Genomic DNA, 23,628 nt, shown 5'->3' with positions numbered 1-23,628 from the left:
TCATATTGAGACAAAGCACCCATAAACATGTACCCCTTAATTTTCTTATATATGCAACTGCGGTTTATCTCCCAGACCTATATCTAATGTTACCCCACAAATGCTTATGATTACTAAGTCAGTAAGGGTGGTTTAGGGTATGATATAGTCGGCCCCGCCCGACTTTCTACTTTACTTACTTGTTTTTCCCTGCAAAACTACGAAATTTTCTTTAACAAGTGAAATAATTAATTATGTCTAATAAACATGACTTGAATTTGTCGAAAAATATTGACTTATGGTGTTTTCTTTTCTTGTAAAAAATGCACACTTTTTTTGCATTTTGCCCGGAAAATGTACTCTTTAGATTCTTATCTAAAAAAACAGGCAAAAGTGCGAAAAGGCTTCGAATTCTGTTGTGAAAATAGCGCCACCATTAGAGGCAAATTACGGGCATTTTCAGCACTGCCAACAAACGAGAGTGCTGCGATTGCCCTGTTTCCTTCTTTGAATTCTTTTCTGCCCGCTGAAATGATAGCATTTTTTAGGTTGCTGGTAACATTTTAAAAATGCGCATTCTGTACAGACAAAATGAAGGCAAAGCACTTTTTTCAGAAAAGAAAACACCATTAGATTTGTCATATCGTCGTGATAACGGCGTTTGCTATGTAGTTCCAATTCTTGTATTTCACTTAGTACCAAAAATTAATAGAAATGCCATCTAGTGTAGTCGTTGGAAAAATGACAATGAATTGTTGACATCGCCTAAACAGATTTTCGTGCCACTGCAATTTTTTACACGTTCCACCACATTCATTATCTGCTTGCATTCTCTCCGTTTTTTTAATTTTCTTAAATACAGTATATCCGCCAGCTAAAAGTATCCGTTTTCTGATACCACAAACTGGTACTCAATACTGGTCATTCGTTGTTCGGACAGAAAGTGGAGTATTGATTTTCATTAGCTATGCAATCGTAACATTTTCTGTAAATTGTTTCTACCATTTAATCACGGATATTGTATTTTGGAATTCCAACACTACAATTATCCTTAATTCTTCTTTACCAATTGATAGTATAGCAAAAAGAACATAAAGATTACAAAATCTTATCACACAAATAATAATGTTGCTTTTTGGTTAAAGATGCTTATTAATTTATTTCATATTTCATAATTCATCATAATGGGCGGAATATTCTCATATTTTACTGCTGGTTATGAAGTAGATAAAAGTGCATAAACTAAGAAATATGCCATAGAATAGAATAATAATAATAATAATAATAATAATAATAGGATTATAAACAGCAAAAACAACAAATAAAAGATTTTTTTGTAGTTTCATTTTTTCACTTTTATTTTAAATATTTATTTTTCAATAAAGTGCCAATATAAAAGCAGAAGCTGTTTTCTATTCTAGGAAGTATGGGTAAAAGAGACAAAAATGTAAAATGGATTCCTACAACCAGTTATACAAAACTTCCTAGAAATAGTTGGTAAGAAGGGGGTGGGGGCTTAGGAGAAAGTGGACAATTTTCGGAAATACAACGAAAACCTCAGTTGACTTTGCAGCTTTAAAATCCATTGACCAACATTTGCTTTTCAATTACTATTGTAGTTTCTGTCCAAATCCAATTACAAAGGAAATTAGTAGCATTCCCAGTTAGGTTTTTTCTTTAATTGGCTTTTCCGCTATGTTGGTCTCCTTGCACTCTCGCTGTAGTTTTTGGAGTTTTTTTTTTAATGAATCGCTTTCTTTCTCCCTCTCTCTCTCTCTCTCTTATATGAACTTGGTTGTTGGTTATGAAATTTCCCAAACCTTTTACTTCTCTTACTGTAGCGCGGATTTTTTTTACTATTGCCACTCAATTTTTTCTTCTTCTTCTTCTGCTTTTTATTTTTGCAAATGAAAAAAACACAAACACGTACATAATTACTTTCTGTTGTTTCTTTGGTATGTCCTCTTGTTTTTCCAACTAGAATTTCTTTTGTTTAGTTTATTTTATGGAATGAAGCATTTGGTTGTTGTGGTTGTTTATATATAAGTTCGTTAATTGTTATTAGGTTTTTTTCTTTTTTAACTTTGTTTTTGTGAGGGGTTTTCTTATGGGCATTTTTTTTGTTTTGGGGGTTGAGTTGATGTTCTTCATAATTTAAAATACCATAATCTGATCGGCACTACCCTCCGCACTGTCCTCATCATCGGCTTCTTCATCTTCATCATCGGACGTTAGAGAAGAGGCATTATTCACCACAGATTCTGCAAAGGAAAAAACAAACATAATGTTTTGTTAATTTTATTAATAACAATACTGTGAAATTATATCTACATATGCAATTAATGAATTATATAGAGTTTTTCCGGACTTTTTCCATAACGATAACGTGGTCACGAATTAAAGTCCTTGTCGCTCTAGGACGTTTAGTTTAGGAGATATGGGCTTTGACGGGGGTTTCACGCACTTGCACAGTTTTACTTTGAAAAATTTAAATTGATTTTTTTTAAAGGCAATTGAAAAATTGAAATGCCTTTCATTCATGTGTCAATTGGAAAATAAAAAAATTTCATTCTGTATCGACTTCACAAGCATAATAAGTTGCAAGCAAAGATTTTTATAAAATAAAACATAAAGAGAAATTGGTTTTGATTTGCAAATAAGATTTATTGCAATTAGCTGCGAAATACAATTTTTATCTTTAGCCGGTAAGTTTTTTTGTGGTTTCGGTCAATATATGGTTTAGTGATATTATGGGTAATTTTTGTTTTAGAAATCCTTTAATTTTTTTTTAAATTTGAATACTGGTCCGACATCATCAATATCAACAAAGAAAGTTGGAAAGGCTGATATTTGGACACAGATCTTTTGGAATCTGTGGGATGACTATCCCAAAGATTGCAAAATTGGCATATGGAATTTTGACATGGCTGAAGTGTACAATTTAAGTTGATTGTGAAAAAAGGCTTTCAAAATGGAAATTAATGCGGCATAAATATCCCAAATTTACGTAAATAGCGCAATTCGCTATAAATTACATGAATCAGCAAAGAATCCGGGTATCAAAAGAAATTATATAAGGAAACTATTTCTAGAGCACTCTCTGGCCTACACTTCGAAAAATTACAATCAATATAGATCAACGTTTTCCAGAAAATACTATGGAGACAGCTAACCTACTCATCTATATATGTATATACTCTTAATTTAAATTATATTAAGAAACTGTAACTCAAATACTGGTCCACAAGCGCTTGTTGGCTGAGTAATTCAAATAATTTTCGTGAGTATTATAGAATCTTTGTTCTTGTTTTTATTTTTTTTTTATTAGTTATATATCTATGGATGATGGGAATTTTCATTATATAAGATTTTTCAACTGATTCTGATTTGTTATGTTGTATTAGAATTTTAAAATATAGAGGTAGGCTACTTATTGCAATTTAACATAATTTTTAATTCATCTTTAATTTATTGATTGATCTAGAAATAATTGTCAATATAATGATTCCTAAAAATATGCAATATTATTAAAGTATTTGAATTTAATTTTCGAAATTGAAGGTTTGATCGTGTAGAGTGTCAATAGGGCTGGCAAACACCATGGTCGGCAAGGCAGTATGGGACAACTGATCGGATATCAATGACACCTACACGCAAAAAAATAATTCTTTTCTCCCAAACGAAATTTTGGACAAACAAAGTTCGTTTCTCATTTGCTTTTCGCTGTAAGGAAGTGTATTTGAAAGAAAAGTATATACTTTTTGTGATAAACGTTTATACTTTTCTTTCTCACATCCACGAGGATTTTAAGTTCTTAACACCTTTTCCTGTAATACCAACAATGTAGAAGAAATTATACGAATTTATAAATTTTTAATTTTTTTTTACCTTTCGCCTGGACGGAGAATCGAACCGCGGACCATGCACATTGTAAGCCAACACACTAACCACTGAGCTATGTACCTGTTATGGTCATCAATAGATAAATATCCATATAAGTTATATTTATATAGCATAGCTTGCGGCGCCCACGAACCGAATAAACAAAGTTTATTTAACAGAAACAAACATTTAGTTTGGCACCGTGGAGCAGTGGTAGCTACGTCCGACTCTCATGCCAAGGGTCGTGGGTTCGATCCCTGCTTCGGCCAAAGTTTTTTTTTTTGCTTTTGTTTTTTTACATATATTCCAGATATATTCGGAAGATTCCGAAAAAATGTTCAACATTACATTGTACTATATTAAATTTTGAACTGTAAAATGTGTCTTCTTAAAGACCTAAAGTCAGAAAAGAACTGTGTTTGATATAAACGAAATGGACTGTGTTGTTATTTCAAAAATAATATTTTTTATTGAAAAAATAAAAATTTTGTAACAAACGAATTTTTTTGGTGATAAAAGTTTAAAATTTTCGAAACAATTCAAAAAACTCTAACAGAAGAAAAACGTTTTCGGTACACGTTTTCCAAACGTTTTTTTCTTTGCGTGTAGATATCCATTTTCCGGGTGCGGTTCCGTTTTCTTTTAAATAACTAAATAGGTCTGTCATTATGAGAAAAAAATGTGTATACTACCATTAAAATTTTATTAGTAGTCTAAGCCACTGGGATCTAACTTCGACGACAAGAACCTCCACTGAGCAAGGTCGGAACATTCAGTAGCAACGATCAGTAGAAGTTAGGATCTAGGGTGAGAGTCGTTACAGGGCAAAATAAGTTTTTTATATAAGAAATTCAATTTTTTTAGGTTTTGGGTGGATTTTTAAATTTTTTTGAGGATGGTCACGGATTAAAGCCCTTTTCGCTCTAGACTGCTAAGTTTAGGAGATATGGGCAAAAGAAGTTTCTCATATAAACATTTTGGGGATGGTCACGAACTAAAGTCCTTTTCGCTCTAGGGCGTACATTTAAGGAGATATGGGCAAAAGAAGTTTTTCATATAACAATTACAATTTTTATAGTTTTTGGTGGATTTTTCAATTTTTTTGAGGATGGTCACAAATTAAACCCCTTTTCGCTCTAGGACACTTAGTTTAGGAGAAGAAAAACTTCTATCGAAATCAAAATCGATTTCTATCGAAATCGAAATGAATATTAAATAAAATGTTGTTAACTATATTTTAAAATAATAACAATGTGTAAAACTTGTTTTAAATTTGTTATAAAATTAATATTTTTCAGTCTCATTGTTACGTGTTTGTTCGTCCATATATGTAAATTTTAACTAGAGTTTTAGTTGTGTTCCCCCCTAAAATCTCCAATGGGGTTTTTTGTGGTTTATTAGTTAATATTTCAAGATTCAATATTGATAAAATCAGCTGATTTCTTTTGCCCCTCTTTGTGTTATCTCCCTAATACCGAAGTGGTCTTGTTTTTTTATATCCAAATATGAATTGTTGTGTGGTGTTTGTTAACATTAGTTTACACTGAAAATGTACATTTAATGACTTTTCTTATGTATTTTGATCTGTTGAATTCGAAAATGAATGTTAAAAATGTTTTTTATGTAACCGTTTTTGAGATATCCCGTTATTTTTAGTTTTTCTGACTTTTTTTCACTAAACAAATTATAACTCGTGCTAGAAATGTCCGATTACATCGTTGTTTGTACTTGAATACAAGGTATTGAGATGACGAACAAACGTGTTCGATGAAAATAGGGCGAATTTTCAAAACAATCTTGTTTTACAATGTCTTTATATAGAAAACACCACAAGAAAATACCACAAGATTTGCCCTTGGTTACTCCATGGCGAGATCGGTCTATACGTGGGCTATACCAACACATGGGCTGATTCATCTCATTTTCGTTACACCTATTTGTGATCTTAAAATACTTCTAGGTTTTAAATTTTAGGCAAATCGGATAGAAAGTACGTTTTCCAGAAGCCCAGAAAATAAAATCGGAAGATCGGTCTATTTGGGGGCTATATCAACACATGAACCTATAACCATCATTTTCTTCACACCTATTTGTGGTCCTAAAATACCTCTGTATTTGAAGTTTAAGGCAAATCGGATAGAAAATACGATTTCTAGAAGCCCAAGAAGAAAAATCGGGATATCGGTCTATATGGGGGCTATGTAGATACGTGGACCGATAGGCACCATTTTCGGCATTCCTATTTGTGGTCCTAAAATACCTCTAGATTTCCAATTTCAGGTTTCTAGAAACCCAAGAAGTAAAATTGGGAGATCGGTCTATATGGGGGTTATACCAAAACATGGACCGATACACACAATTTTCAGCACACCTACTTTTGGTCCTAAAATGCCTTTAGATTTCAATTTACAGCCAAATCGGATAAAAAATACAGTTTCGAGTCTATATAGGGGACTATACCAAAACGTTAGCAATCAATTCCACTTTATCATTAAATAGATCTGACATAATTATAGAGCTGTGGCCGAGATAGTTTCCGCTAACTCGTTGCTGTATGGAGTTAGTTTCCGCTAACTCTATACAGCACCGACCACTGTGCAGTGTAACACAAAAAATATAAACAAAAAATCACTTATCTCAGCCGAAAGTACTCGATGAGAGGAGAACAAGTATATACGGCCGTAAGTTCGGCCAGGCCGAATCTTATATACCCTCCACCGTGGATTGCGTAGAAACTTCTGCGAAAGGCTGTCATCCACAATCGAATTAAATGCGTTGTGGTAATACTTACCGATGGCAAGGTATCTTAAAACTTCTTAATATCATTTTCTAAATTGTGAGTTAGTCCATATGTGGTATATATTAGACAAAAAAGTTATGTATAGGTAAGTCTACAAATAATTACGAATCGATATGGACTTTTGCACGGTACGTGGAGAGCCAGAATAGAAATATGAGGGCCGCTTATATGGGGGCAACAATTATGAACTTGATATGGACCAATTTTTGTGTGATGGGAGATCGATTTATCTGAGGGCTATATACAACTATAGACCGATATGGACCTAGTTAGGTATGGTTGTTAACGGCCATATGTACCAAATTTCAACTGACTCGGATGAAATTTGCTCCTCCAAGAGGCTCCAAAACCAAATCTCGGGATCGGTTTATATGGGCGCTATATATGATAATGGACCACTTTTGACATGGTTGTTAAATATATATAATTATGGACCTATGTGGACCAATTTTTGTATGATTGTTAGAGACCATATACTTACACCATGTACCAAATTTCAGCCGGATCGCATGAAATTTGCTTTTCTTAGAGGCTCCGCAAACCAAATCTGGGGATCGGATTATATGGGGGCTATATATAATTATGGATCGAAGTGGACCAATTTTTGCATGATTGTTAGAGATCATATGCTAACACCATGTACCAAATTTCACCCGGATCGGATGAAATTCCCTTCTCTTAGAGGCTCTGCAAGCCAAATCTGGGGATCGGTTTATATGGGGGTTATATATAATTATGGACCGATGTGTACAAAGTTTTGCATGGTTGTTAGAGACCATATACTAACACCATGTACCAAATTTCAGTCGGATCGGATGAAATTTGCTTCTCTTAGAGGATTCGCAAGCCAAATCTAGGGGTCCGTTTATATGGGGGCTATACGTAACAGTGGACCGATATGGTCCATTTGCAATACCATCTGACCTACATCAATAACAACTACTTGTGCCAAGTTTCAAGTTCGTTAGGAAGTTAGCGTGATTTCAACAGACGGACGGACGGACATGCTTAGATCGACTCAGAATTTCACCACGACCCAGAATATATATACTTTATGGGGTCTTAGAGCAATATTTCGATGTGTTACAAACGGAATGACAAAGTTAATATACCCCCATCCTATGGTGGAGGGTATAAAAATAAATGCTGGTAATTTCGTTGCCGTTCGTCTTTTATGAATGAGCCTCGAAAGTTTTGTCGCCAAATTCGATTTTGAGCACTTTTTGCAATTTTTGTATGGCCATATCTCGAAAAATGCTGTGAATTTATTTTTAGGGTATTTAACAAAGTTGTATCTCTGTACTTCCGGATGGGATAAGTAATTTTTTGTTTGGAGTCAAAGAGCTGAATTTTGCGTCACAGTGTAATTCAACCATTCCGTGGTTAATAGCTTCGCACATAAGATAGACACTAAAGTTGCTTCACAATCAATGCAGCTAGGATAAGTTAGGTTAGGTGGCAGTCCGATGTATCAGGCTCACTTAGACTATTCAATTGTGATACCACATTGGTGAACTTCTCTCTTGTCACTGAGTGCTGCCCGATTCCATGTTAAGCTCAATAACAAGGGACTTCCTTTTTATAGCCGAGTCCGAACGGCGTTCCACATTGCAGTGAAACCACTTAGAGAAGCTTTGAAACCCTCAGAAATGTCACCAGCATTACTGAGGTGGGATATTCCACCGCTGAAAAACTTTTTGGTGTTCGGTCGAATCTACGACCTTGTGTATGCAAGGCGGGCATGCTAACCATTGCACCACGGTGGCTCCCAATGCAGCTAGAAAAAGGAGATAGATTGTAGGAATGCAGCTAGAAAAAAGAGATCGATTGTAGGAAAGACAATTTTCTCATTTTGTGACGAGGCCTCCATAAAGACTTATGTCGTATTTTAACTTATTGAACAAATATAGAGTTCTTTTATACTCATAAAATACTAAGGTTTAGCGCTGTGAAATTGGCGTTAAAAATGAAATTTACAGCTCTTTTGAACACATAAACGAATAGGATAATTTATATCGGTCCATTTTTTGATACCTTCCACCATAGAATTGCAAGTGAGTGTTGTTAAAATGGGATTTAATTATATAACCTGTGCCGGACACTTTATCGCGAGTTCATGAAGGAGAAGACTTCGTGGATGCGATCGAGCTACAAACATTACCTATAAATCTTGATTCTAGATATTTCGACAGTGATGAGTATTCCAAATTGAGGACAGAATTGAGTAGAAATGAGGTGCCGGACTTTAAAGTCGTTGACAAATTTATATACAAACGGACCCAATTTTCTGAAGGTAACAGTGACGAGTCAGAATCGTGGAAACTTTTTGTACCATCTCAACTAAGAAAACAGGTTATATTTACTGCTCATAATTTACCAAATGCGGCGCATGGAGGCATTGGTAAAACTTTGGAAAGAGTGAGGCGTTTTTTTTATTGGCCTAGAATCTGTACAGACGTAAAGGATTATATTCAAGATTGTGATCTTTGCAGAACATCTAAGTCGCCTTCGACAACTATGAGACCACCATTGGGTCAATTTGTTAAAACTGAACGACCCTTTCAAAGATTTTATATTGACCTTATAGGGCCACTGCCCAGGACCAAAAAAGGTTTTATAGGCATATTGATAATATTGGATCATTTCTCCAAATTTACTTTTTTGCGGCCTTTACGAAAATTTTGTTCAAAAGAAATCATTGACTATCTCCGAAAAGATATATTTAATTGTTTCGGAGTTCCGGAAACGATTTTATCGGACAATGGGACACAATTTCGTAGCAAGGACTTTAAAGTATGTTTGAAGAATTTTGGGGTCACGCATACGTTCACGCCTTTTCACAGTCCTCAGGCTAATACAAGCGAGCGTGTTAATCGCTCAATTAACGAGGCATTGCAATCATATATTCGACACGACCAACGTGATTGGGATGTGTACCTCGACAGTATAAACTGTGCGTTAAGAAATAGTATCCATCAGACAACGGGGAAGACTCCGTACCAGATTGTTTTTGGACAATCAATGATTTCGAATGGAAAAGATTACGAAATACTGAAAAGACTACAACTTTTAAATGAGACAGATATACAGATTGAAAGGGATGATGAGTTCACTTTACTACGAGATGAGATTCGTGAACGGGTTCGTAAAGCATACGAAAGGAATGCTCGATTGTATAACTTAAAGGCTAGAAAGAAACAATTTTCAGTCGGACAACAAGTCATCAGAAGAAACTTTGCTCAAAGTTCTAAGGTTAATACATTTAATAGCAAACTTGCTCCAGTTGGAGTAAACGCAGAAGTTCTGCGTCGAATTGGAACAGTCAGTTACGAACTTCGGGACTTAGAAACTGGGAATACAGGTATATATCATGCAATGGATATATGGACTTAGAAAGTGAATCAGTCTTTGAGACTTTGCAGCCCCAAATCCTGATTTTGAGGAGGGGTGATATGTAAGCACGTTGTAGTGTACTGTATGTTCAAATACTTTGCATATATAATTTTTTTGAAATCAAGTTAGTTTGAATGCAATTTTTGTTTGTTATCATATAGTTTGTGTGTACAGAGAAAATTTATTTTGTGAGATTGGGAAAAATATTTGCTTGGTACGTCACATTTACATCGACAAAGGAAGATTGTATTTTGTTTTATTTTTGTGATTTGTAATTATTATCAGTCAAGAAAGATTTAAATTTATGATATTGCTGTGGAACGCGAACTATATTATATATACTAAATTAAGGAGGTAAATATATTTTTTTATTGTAAGTAAATCAGTCTGAGGACTCCAAAAACGTGTTTTTTCAGGAATTGGAGGCTTTCATCTCTCATTCCTCCTATTGAGAAAGTTTAATAATTTTGATTCGCGTATTAACTTTTATTGAGGAAGCGAAGTGGACATGATGGCGTATGCGTATTATAAGCTTGCTCACGGTTTTGTGTTGACCGTTACGTATACGTCATATGAGAAATTGGCATAATTTAAACATCTATATTACAAATCTGAAGAACAATTATAAAGACGAATTCTTTATGATTTATCGCTTCATAAGAAAATAATCATAAGGCAAACAACAATTGGGACAAAAAGATTTTAATAATACTACCAATAAAATAGACGAATTATCTACACCAAAAATACCACATTTAAACTTATAACTAATTTTGTCAAGAGTGAATATTTCATTATTAAAAATAAGCAACCAGAATCCAGAAGAGACAACAGGCCTGCGGTCAACGATGGACATAATTGTCTGGTAAGTTAGTAAAATTTTTGTTTGTAAATATTCACTCATTTTTGTTTACATAAAGACATTAAATTTAAATTTTATATAATACATATTTATTCCTTTTAATTTTCATTTCTACATTTTACATTATTTTTAATATTTCTTTAAACAATTAGTTTTTATTATACACATTTTTTAATATGCTTAATTCAGTCCACAATCTTGTTTATCCTATATTAAATACATAAGCGATTTAAAAATGAATTAGAATAGTTTTTTTTCATTGCACGAAAGACTCGGACTACAATTGAGCACTATCAAAAAGGGTTATCCAATGACTCATTGGGGACAACATTGGAAGGGAGGGTAATGATTACGAGAGTCGTTAACATCTATGACCTCATTACACACCAGTATGCCTAACATCTTTACTATCATTATAATACTTCCGTATACAAGCTAGTCAACGTTATGCAAGGTTAGCTACCTAAGTTTTAATTTTGTAGCAGGTTAGAATGTATTTTCTTCTAAACAAAAAAATCCACCCCATTCCACTGAGTACGGTCGGCAAATAAAGGTAGCGCGAATGTTTAGAAGAGCTACCATAAAATCGACCGTTACAACCCGGAGTCGGAGCCGAGCCTGATAAAAATGGTGGTATCAGAGCCGAGCAAAATTGGCTCGACGCCACAGCCCTGTTCAGCCTCATCACACTCCGTATGTGTCAACCTAGAGTAGTTTAAAAAGAAGGTTGTTTGCTTCATTTCTACCGCTAATGTCTACCAACATATCCGGTAAAAAATTACTGAAAGCATTACTTTAAAAATGGTAAATTTTGGGACAAAAATTGTCAATTCTCAATGACGATAAATCTTCATTTCTGAGTTTTTGGGGCCCAATTACTTATATCACCTCTCACTGTTTGCTATTCCCAACTATTATTTTCTCTAATTACTTTATATTAATCAGTTTTCTTCATTCCATCTTCATTTGTTATATAATTTTTACTAATGGTTAACCGATGACTTACTCTTACTCTACTCTATCTATTGCCATTAATTTCCTGAAAGATTATATTTTCGGGGAAGAAGACGAATCTCAAGCTCGTTCTCTGAGAATCAATATAAAGGATATGGTAAGTTTTCTCTCTACCAAATAATCCCCAAAAAATAATCTGATATTTTAAAACTTTTATGTGTTTTAAGGGAATAAAATTCCATTGACAAGTTTAGGTATTACATTATTGCACAACAATTCATGATTTTATACTCGTTTTTTACTTTAATATGATAATATGATCATTAATAAATAATTCGAAAGTTTAAATAATCATCCATTTGGGGCAGGAATCATAATTTTTAGGTTTTGGCTCTAAAACTCATCAAAATGACTATTAACCGCTTAATTTCTGGCAACATTTATTTAGGTTACATTGACTTTTCTTCATAACACCTCTTTTATATTTGACTGTTCCCGAATATAGCTTTCTCAAACTTAATTTTATTACTTTCCATCTTCCATTTAACATAATTTTTACTAATAGTTAGCGAAGGACTTATTTTACCCTATTGCCATTGTATTTCTAGGATTTCCTGCAAGCTCTACTTACTCACAAGTTCTTAATCTATATTTTATGAATAAAATACTCTTCCACTCTCTCTCTCTTGCTCTCATGTAGTACAACTTTTCATATTATCACATAATTTTCTGTTTTCCATTTACAATTAAACTCATTCGCATTGTTAGTAAAGAGAGATGAAGAGGAAAAGTGAATGTGCATTGGGTGGGGAAGAGGATGTTGTTAGAAATTAAGTAACACATGTCCTAGTTACACATACTTCAAGCATAATCTTCTTGTCCGACATTCCCAATCAGTGTAATTTGTTACCCACACTAACACTCACTAATACATATGTATTCCGCTACATATGAGAAGATGTAAGTTTACATATGTTCATATTAGTACGAGTATAATTGTGAGATATCATGGGGGATACAATAGCAGTGGTTGCATAAAAACTAATTTTGCTCCACGAAAAATAGTTTCTGAATTGCTTCAGTGAGTGTAAAATTTGGTGAGTCATAAATAAAGGCACTCTGATTAGGCATATATCATAGCAGCAAACCAATTTGGGTGTTGTTCTAAAGACAAAATTTTAAAAGCTCTTCCAAAAATATTCTCCCAAAGTAAAATTGCAAAAAAGTTATAAAAATTATATCAAAAATTTTTTAATTCACATCCAAAACACTGTATTCGAATCACACCTTAAGAATTAGTGCACGGCTGTTTAAATAGTGGACATCCTATGTCCTATGACAAGTCCATTTTAAATTCATTGCTTCTGCGCCAATTTTGCACCCCTTCTGGATCCAAAAAGAATATTTTCACTACTTTTTTGACGACGCTGTTTTTCCTGACAATAGCAGTAGTTCCATAAAACCTAATTTTGCTCGAAGAGAAATAGTTTCTGATGATATTTTTGAAAATTGAAGGATAAAAATATATAGTATACCGAACACCATAGAGGGTATAATAAATTTTCCAATCTGTTTGTAACACATCGAAATATTGATTTCTGGCTTTATCTATGTACATAAAATACGAGTTTATTTTTTCGTTTGTTTGTAAGTTCCGGGTAAGAATCACTTGATCACTCATGTTTGAATATAGGATACTTCGAGACGGGGATATTCCCATTGCCCGACTTTTTAGAAATTGAACTTAAGTCCTCCGATTTGCGTGAACTTTCCAGGGAAGCTTGGGATGGCCTCTAGATAAATATCCACTATTATTATTTATTATTTTACGAAATTTGTTCGGGAACGGGTACGTCCTCTTTGTCCTACTTTTTTTTTTAACGTATAGTGAAACAAGTGAGTAAAATAGAAAGTCGGGCGGGGCCGACTATATCATACTCTAAACCACACACTGTGAATTAGTAAACATAAGCATTTGGGGGGTACAATTGGTATAGGTTTGGAAGATAGACCGCATTTATTTATTTATGAAAATTTAGGAGTACATGTTTATTGAAATTTTATCACAATCTGAACAGAAACGTCGTGTATTAGGGGCTATACTTGCTTTAAACCTACAGAGTTATGTTAGGTATAGTGGCGGACCGATACATCAGACTTTTTAGACTATTCAGACCAATCTTATACCACAGTGGTGAACTTATCTCTTATCACTGAGTGCTGCTCGATTCTATGTTAAGCTCAATGACAATGGACTTCCATTTTAAAGCCGAGTCTGAACGTCGTTCCACATTGCAGTGAAACCAATTGGAGAAGCTTTGAAACACTCCGAAATGTCACCAGCACCAGTGAGGAGGGATAATCCACCGCTGAAAACCTTTTTTGGTGTTTGGTCGAAACTGGGTTTGAACCCACGACCCTGTGCAAGGCGGGCATGCTAACAATTGCAGCGCAGTGGCTCCTGCCTACAGAGTTAGTAGACCACTACAGTAAATGTATGATAAAACAAGTATAAACTGCCATAAGTTCGGCCAGGCCGAATCTTATGTACCCTCCACCATGGATTGCGTACAAACTCCTACGAAAGACTGTCATCCACAATCGAATTACTTGGGTTGTGGTATCTTAAATCTTTTTCTAAATTGTGAGTTAGACCATACGTGGTATACATTAGACAAAAAAGTATGTGTAGGTAAGTCTACAAATAATTACGAATCGATATGGACTTTTGCACGGTACGTAGGGAGCCAGAATTGAAATATGGGGGTCGCTTATATGGGGGCTATATACAATTATTGATATGGGGGCTATGGACCGATGTGGACCAATTTTTGCATGGTTTTTAGAGACCATATACTAACACCATGTACCAAATTTCAGCTGGATCGGATGAAATTTGCTTCTCTTAGAGGCCTCGCAAGCCAAATCGGGGGATCGGTTTATATGGGGGCTATATATAATAATGGACCGATGTGGTCCAATTTTTGCATGGTTGTTAGAGACCATATACTAACACCATGTACCAAATTTCAGCCGGATCGGATGAAATTTGCTTCTCTTAGAGGCCTCGCAATCCAAATCGGGGGATCGGTTTATATGGGGGCTATATATAATTATGGACCGATATGGACCAATTTTTGCATGGTTGTTAGAGACCATATACTAACACCATGTACCAAATTTCAGCTGGATCGGATGAAATTTGCTTCTCTTAGAGGCCTCGCAAGCCAAATCGGGGGATCGCTTTATATGGGGGCTATATATAATTATGGACCGATGTGGACCAATTTTTGCATGGTTATTAGAGACCATATACTAACACCATGTACCAAATTTCAGCTGGATCGGATGAAATTTGCTTCTCTTAGAGGCCTCGCAAGCCAAATCGGGGGATCGCTTTATATGGGGGCTATATATAATTATGGACCGATGTGGACCAATTTTTGCATGGTTATTAGAGACCATATACTAACACCATGTACCAAATTTCAGCCGGATCGGATTAAATTTGCTTCTCTTAGAGGTCTCGCAAGCCAAATTTGGGGGTCCGTTTATATGGGGGCTATACGTAAAAATGGACCGATATGGCCCAGTTGCAATACCATCCGACCTACATCAATAACAACTACTTGTGCCAAGTTTCAAGTCGATAGCTTGTTTCGTTCGGAAGTTAGCGTGATTTCAACAGACGGACGGACGGACGGACATGCTCAGATCGACTCAGAATTTCACCACGACCCATAATATATATACTTTATGGGGTCTTACAGTAATATTTCGATGTGTTACAAACGGAATGACAAAGTTAATATACCCCCATCCTATGGTGGAGTGTATAAAAAAGAAAAGTAGCATTGGCTACTAAGGCCATCAGCTGATTAAATACGCAAATAATCGAGTTTGACAAAATTTTCTACAGAAATAAAATGTTGACAAAATTTTCTTTAGAAATAAAATTTTGACAAAATTTTCAATAGCAATGAAATTTTCTATAGCAATAAAATTTTGACAAAATTTTCTATGGAAATAAAAAATTGGCAAAATTTTCTATAGAAATAACATCTTGACAAAATTTTGTTTAGTAATAAAATTTTGACAAAATTTTCTATAGAAATAAAATTTTGGTAGATTATTTTTGGGGATCGGCTATATATAACTATAGACCGATATGTACCATTTTTGCATTGGTTGTCAGCGGCCATACACTAGGGCAATGTACCAAATTTCACCACGTACAAAATTTCAACAGGATCGGATGAATTTGCTTCTCGAAGAGCTCCGGAGGTCAAATCTGGGGATCGGGTTTAAATGGGGGTTATATATATAATTAAGACCAATTTTTGCATCGTTGTTAGAGACCATATACTAACACCATGTACCAAATTTCAGTCGGATCGGATGAAATTTGCTTCTCTTAGAGGATCGGCAAACCAAATTTGGGGGTTCGTTTATATGGAGGCTATAAGTAAAAGTGAACCGATATGGCTCATTTGCAATACCATCCGACCTAAAATTCTAGACCCAAATGAAAATATTTGACCATGTGCGTTAGCTGTTTACAACACAGTTGCCAAAATGATAATAGCTAAAAAAATCACCATTTAGTTTCTATGTCTCTTCTTAGGTACCCTTGATCCGTGGACTTCACATTTCGCATAGCCCAGAAACGTTATTGTCAACGAGGTGTGATTGAATACACACAAAAACATTTTTTTTCTGATTTAATCACGAAATTAATTGATCCAATTTATTTTTTAATTGAAATGTCTTCTATCACAAAAATGATAGCATCAATCACAGTTTTTTGGTCTTAAAAAATACTTTTTAAAAAAATTAATTGAATTCATTTGATTTAATTGAATTTCAATTATTTTTTAACTGATTAAATTAAAAATTTAATTGATGTTGATTGCAAAACTCAATTAATTTTTAATTTAAGAACACAATTATTTTCAATTACTTTCAAAACTGATTTAGAGTTTTTAGTTTGATTAAAAATTGATAGTTTGAAATAAATTTTTAATTAAAAATTAAAAAAAAAAATTCCATCAAATGTTATTAACTGACTTAGTCCTCCGAGTTTGATTAAAATTGTAATCAACTGTATCAATTAAATTTTTAATTAAAATTTTTTTAATTTTGTGTCTAACTTTATTAAAAAGTTAATTGTATCAACTAATTTATTAGTTGAAAAAATTTTAAAATTCAATCAACTTTTTAATTGGAAATATATTGGTGATATTTTTTTCTGTGTATGGGAGACTTTTTTTAAAAATGTGCCCCGCTCTTTGTTACTTGGTAATATATTTTGATTGTGAAATTGATACTCTTCAAGTTAATATTCTTCCAGGAATATTTACTTATTGCTAAAAGTCCAAAAATGTTGCTTTGTGGTATAGGAAAATTTAATACATAACCCATATTGATATTGGAACATTTAACGTTAAATCATTTCTTATGGATTAAGTGAGTAAGTTCATGTTTTGCTGCCAAGCAACATATGTATTTAATGTCCATTTAATTTGTTGTACATCTCGAAAGGATGTCTGATCATTCGACTGTAAAAGTAGCCATATCAAAATAAAGACAGTTTTCACAGTTGAGGCTGAAATTATTGTCTACGAAAATTTAAAAAATTATTTAATTTTAAAGAATATGTAATTTAAATTTGAGTGCTCAAAACTACTTAAGAAAGTGCTCTGTTACACTGAGGCTAAATTTAATTTATCTTTAGTGCATGTTATCTGAAAAAAACTTCCCTACTAACCATTTCACATTAATACTCTTGAATTATTTTAAAGACATTATGTGGTTGAAACTTTCCCTTCGATGGCTTAGTTTAATAAGTTTCAAAATTATCGCACGTCTTTACTAAAAAACAGGTAAGGAATCTAACTAGGCTCTGGGGTAGAATATCGGTATTAATTTAAAATTTTCGAGTTGCCAAAGATCAAGATTTCGTAACATAACCACGGTTGCCAATCGAGCTAATAATATTTTTCGAAATTTGAAGAACACTTTATTCAAAAACTACACACAAAAAATATTATTTTGTCAAAATTTTATTTCTTTAAAAAATTTTGTCAAAATTTTATTCCTATAGAAAATGTTGACAATATTTTCTGTAGAAATTAAATTTTGACAAAATTTTTAATAGAATTAAAATGTTGACAAAATGTTCTATACAAATAAAATTTTGACAAAATTTTCTATAGAAATAAAATTTTGGCAAAATTTTCTATAGAAATAAAATTTTGATGGAATTTTCTATAGAAATAAAATTTTGAAGAAATTTTCTATAGAAACAAATTTTTCTATAGAAATAAAATTTTGACAAAATTTTCTATACAAAATAATGTATAGAAGAAAAGTTTGACAAAATTTTTTATAGAAATAAAATTTTGACAAAATTTTCTATGGAAATAAAATTTTGACAAAATTTTCTACAGAAATAAAATTTTGACAAAATTTTCTATAGACATAAAATTTTGACAAATTTGTCTATAGAAATAAAATTTTGACAAAATTTTCTATAGAAATAAAATTTTGACAAAATTTTCTATAGAAATAAAATTTTGACAAAATTTTCTATAGAAATAAAATTGTAACAATATTCGATACCATATCACATCCGTCAAATGTGTTGGGGGCTATAACATATATAAAGGTTTGTCCCAAATACATACATTTAAATATCACTCGATTTGGACAGAATTTGATAGACTTTTACAAAATCTAAAGACTCAAAATTTAAGTTGGCTAATGCACTTGGATGGAACACAATTTTGTTAAAAAAAATATGGGAAACATTTAAATCTGAAGCAATTTTAAGGAAACTTCGCAAAAGTTTATTTATGATTTATCGCTCGATATATATGTATTATAAGCTTAGGAAAGTTAGAGTCATTTTTACAACTTTTCGACTAAGCAGTGGCGATTTAACAAGGAAAATATTGGTATTTTGACCATTTTTGTCGAAATCAGAAAAACATATATATGGAAGCTATATCTCAATCTGAACCGATTTCAATCAAATTTGGCACACATGAATATACTACCAATTGTACTCCTTGTCAAGGAGCTACTCGGGATAAAACTCTGGCTTCTGGGTCCATATAAGTGCATACCGGGCGAAAGATATATATGGGAGCTATATCAAAATCTGAATCGATTTCAACTAAATTTGACACGCATAGATATAATGATAAATCTACTCTCTGTGCAAAATTTCAACCAAATTGGGCCAAAACTCTGGCTTTTAGGACCATATTAGTCCATATCGGGCGAAAGATATATATGGGAGCTATATCTAAATCTGAACCGATTTCAATCAAATTTTGCGCACTTGACTATACGACTAAGTGTTATGTTTGTACAACATTTCAAGCTAATCGGGATAAAACTCTGGCTTCTGGGTCTATATAAGTGCATACCGGGCGAAAGATATATATGGGAGCTATATCTAAATCTGAATCAATTTCAACCAAATTTGGCACGCATAGCTACAATGCTAAATCTACTCCCTGTGCAAAATTTCAACCAAATTGGGCCAAAACTCTGGCTTTTAGGACCATATTAGTCCATATCGGGCGAAAGATATATATGGGAGCTATATCTAAATCTGGACCGATTTCAATCAAATTTTTCACACTTGACTATGCGACTAAGTGTTATGTTTGTACAAAATTTCAAGCAAATCGGTATAAAACTCTGGCTGCTGGGTCCATATTAGTGCATATCGGGCGAAAGATATATATGGGAGCTATATCTAAATCTGAACCGATTTCTTTCAAAATCAATAGGGTTCTATTCTGACCCAAATTAGAAACATGTGCCAAATTTGAAGGCGATTGGACTTAAATTGCGACCTAGACTTTGATCACAAAAATGTGTTCACAGACAGACGGACATGGTTATATCGACTCAGGAACCCACCCTGAGCATTATTGCCAAAGACACCATGTATCTATCTCGTTTCCTTCTGGGTATTACAAACATATGCACTAACTTATAATACCCTGTTCCACAATGTGGCGAAGGATATACAAATTTCTATGGTATGGTGGCAGTCCGTTGTTTTAGGTTTATTTAGCTTATCATTCAGTCCATCGTTATACCACAGTAGTGAACATCATTGATTTTTGCAACCCTGCCCTAACACCAACTTTATGTCTTTTACGCCACATTGAATAACTTCCAGGATATCCGTCCGTCTTTTCATTTAAATGTTCTTCAAAAAAACAAAAAAAAAATTGCATTGATTAAAGCGGTATCGATTTTGTTCTGCCTCTCTTTTATGACCATAACGGCTCTAATGAATTTTATCACTTGGTGAATTGTGATTGCAGATTGCCATAAAAAATGTCCTTAATTCAATATCTCCTGCAGTACTTACCACAATTTGGTTTGCCTCGAGTACGGGTATTGGCAAATTCAACTCCATGTTTATCCACACACCAGCACACGCCTACCGAGTTATGGCATTGGGTGGGCTTATAGAAGCCTTGGACATCACAATCCGGTGCATAGGCTCCTGTATATATGTGGTGATAGAAGGTGGAAGGAAGAAAAATTGAAAATAAATTTAAATTTTTATTGGCGATGTGAATAAATTAAAGCCAAGTGCAATTAACTTTTGTCATAAATGAATGAGAGAATCGAAAATTAGAATTGGAAAAAAGTTTCAAAGCAAAAGCAGAATTGAATCGGGAGGATAGTTCTTTGTGTATTGAGTGTGTTTTTTTTTTTTGGAGGATTTTTTTGGGAATACGAGTAATTTTGGGGGAATTGTTTACAATGCTATTTGTTAAAAAATTGATTGAATTCGTAAAACACAGCTAAGATTAGAAAATAAAATAAAAAAATTGTGTTTGGTCATAGTATCAGGTAGCTTCGTTGAGAAAAATTTTAAATAGTAAATTTAAAGTAAAATTCTTTTCTGAGGAAGGAATTTCAATTAAACGAAGATTTGTGTTGCCAATGCAAATGTTTCTTTAAAGACAAATAAAAAAATTTAGAGACAATCGTTGAATCAGATATCATAAATACGAATTTATTTGCTCGAAAAGAAAATAATATATAAAAACATGGAATTTCGTTTGTCTAAACTTTCGTTCTAGAGGAAAGAACTTTTTTTATGGTTGTAGAAAAAATTTATGAAATTTTTCGTTTCATCAAAAAATCAATTTCATTGCCTTCTACTTATTGCAATTTTCTTTGTTCGTTCATTATGGGTACGAAACGGCAATATTTTTTTTTGTGCTTGTAACCCAACAAAAAATTTATTTACACTGAAAAAAAGGTTGTCTGGTTCAACAAAATTGGCCTTTATGGTTTTGGTATTGGTTCTGAGCCAAAGAGGCGTGGGATTGTGTTAAGGATACATTTAAGAGAAAATTTTTGAATATATGATACCAAATTTGAATTTCTTCGTTATTTCTGCTTATTTCTTCATGTGCTATTCGAATTAACGACAATTTAAATTTCCAAATTCAGACTCGACTTCAAGTAGAAATTTTGCTATGTTTCGAGTACAAAACGTATTTAAACTAAAGTGTTGAGAATCACTTTTTAGTTTTGAACGTCTTTTAGCTTTGTAGTCAAGATACAAAATGTCAACAAATGTAAAGCTGATGTCATTAACTGTAAAGAATTTTTTACAATTATTAAAGCCAAATTGCACTTAGTCCTACATTTTTTTCATTTAAACTTATCCAATTTTAAGCCAAATCACATAACTATAAAGGCAAAACGACTTCATCGACTTCTGGAGAATGAAAAGAACTTTACCTTGGAAATATTCGTATACTATGCTAAACGATATTCCCGTTCGTTTTTTAAGGACAAGCATTTTTTGACTTCACGACAATATTTTCTCAGTGTACCAATTAATTTTAGAGGGAAAATATGTAAAAGTGAATATTAAATGTAAATATTATTTACTTTCACAAGGACAGGAGAAAAGTACTTCTATTCATTCATTACTTCATTACTAAAGTAACATTGTAAGATCGAGATATGGGCAAACAATGCAGATTGCCTTGAAAATCTGATGGCTGGTAAGCAGCTTTTCCATGCTTCACTATATCACCAGAGTTAGTGAACTTGAGAGGACTTTCAAATACCTTTACTAACGTCGATATTTTTTCGAGCAATGAACACATTTTTTTCTTGAGAAATACAATTTTTGCAGTTGAAACCTTTATAACATTTCAAGTAATGATGATTTCATTATGATATTTATTGAGCTTTGCAGAAAAAACGGTTCTAAGATATATACCATTCCCAAAATACCAACCAAAAACCCCGTATTTTTTCAGTTTTCCTATTTCTCAGCTATTTACCGGTAGAACGTTGAAAACTTTTACAGTTGATTAGTGGTCATATGTGGCTTTTTGCCATTTGAGATTTTTTTTTTTAAATAAAACGAGTATATACGACCAGTAGTTCATAAGGAGGGTACATAAGATTCGCCCAGGCCGAATCTTATGTACCCTCCACCATGGATTGCATAGAAACTTACACTACAGACTGTCATCCACAATTGAATTACTTGGGTTGCGGTAACACTTGCCGGTGGCAAGGTATCTTAAAATTTCTTAACACCGTCTTCTCACCATATATATTAAACAAAAAATGCCGATTAAATACATAAATAATTCAGTTTGACAAAATTTTCTATACAAAAAAGTTTTGACAACATTTTTTATAGAAATAGAATTTTGACAAAATTTCTATAGAAATAAAATTTTGACAAAATTTTATATAGAAATAAAATCTTGACAAAATTTTCTATAGTAATAAAATTTTCACAAAATTTTCCAAAGAAATAAAATTTTGGTTTATTATTATTTTATTTTATTATTTTATTTTTGGGGATCGGCTATATATAACTATAGACTGATATGGACCATGTACCAAATTTCAGCCGGATCGGTTGAAATTTGCTTCTCTTAGAGGCTCCGCAAGCCAAATCGGGGGATCGGCTTATATGAGGGCTATATATAATTATGGACCGATATGGACCAGTTTTTGTATGTTTGTTAAAGACAGCCGAATCGGATGAAATTTGCTTCTCTTAGAGGCTCCGCAAGCCAAATCGGGGGGTCGGTTTATATGAGGGCTATATATAATTATGGACCGATGTGGACCAGTTTTTGCATGTTTGTTAAAAACAGCCGGATCGGATGAAATTTGCTTCTCTTAGAGGCTCCGCAAACCAAATCTGGGGATCGGTTTATATGTGGGGCTATATATAATTATGGACCAATGTGGACCAGTTTTTGCATGTTTGTTAAAGACCATATACTAGCACCATGTACCAAATTTCAGCCGGATCGGATGAAATTTGCTTCTCGTGGAGGCTCTGCAAACCAAATCTGGCGATCGGTTTATATGGGGGCTATATATAATTATGGACCAATGTGGACCAGTTTTTGCATGTTTGTAATCTAACACCATGTACCAAATTTCATGCGATTCGGATGAATTTTGCTCCTCCGAGAGGCTCCGAAAGCCAATCTGAGCGTCGGTTTATATGGGGGCTATACGTTAAAGTGGTCCGATATGACCCATTTTCAATACCATCCGACCTACATCAATAACAACTACTTGTGCCAAGTTTCAAGTCGATAGCTTGTTTCGTTCGGAAGTTAGCGTGATTTCAACAGACCCCATATAAATCGACTTCCCTTCTGGCTCTTTAATTAACAAGCGATAGTTCATATCGGTTCGTAATTATTTATAGACTCCCCGATCA

At 33.5% G+C, this 23,628-nt stretch overlaps 1 protein-coding gene across 4 annotated transcripts in view; it reads right to left on the bottom strand.

Moving 5' to 3' along the window:
* Positions 1 to 1,308: 1,308 nt before the first annotated feature.
* Positions 1,309 to 23,628, bottom strand: part of Cow (Proteoglycan Cow) — a 503,428-nt gene continuing 481,108 nt past the window's right edge. For all 4 annotated transcript variants that reach the window (XM_075291879.1, XM_075291882.1, XM_075291881.1 and 1 more), the window contains 2 exons: positions 20,266 to 20,403; positions 1,309 to 2,240 (listed from right to left, as the gene is read on the bottom strand). In XM_075291879.1, the coding sequence (XP_075147994.1) occupies positions 2,134 to 2,240; positions 20,266 to 20,403 (245 nt within the window). In that variant the 3' untranslated portion in view covers positions 1,309 to 2,133. The remainder of the gene's footprint in view (positions 2,241 to 20,265; positions 20,404 to 23,628) is intronic.

Source organism: Haematobia irritans, chromosome 1, assembly GCF_050003625.1.
Source record: "Haematobia irritans isolate KBUSLIRL chromosome 1, ASM5000362v1, whole genome shotgun sequence".
In the NCBI taxonomy this organism is placed as follows: Eukaryota; Metazoa; Arthropoda; class Insecta; order Diptera; family Muscidae; genus Haematobia; species Haematobia irritans.
The sequence above is the reverse complement of the archived record's forward strand: the minus strand, read 5'-3'. Positions and strand labels throughout refer to the sequence as shown.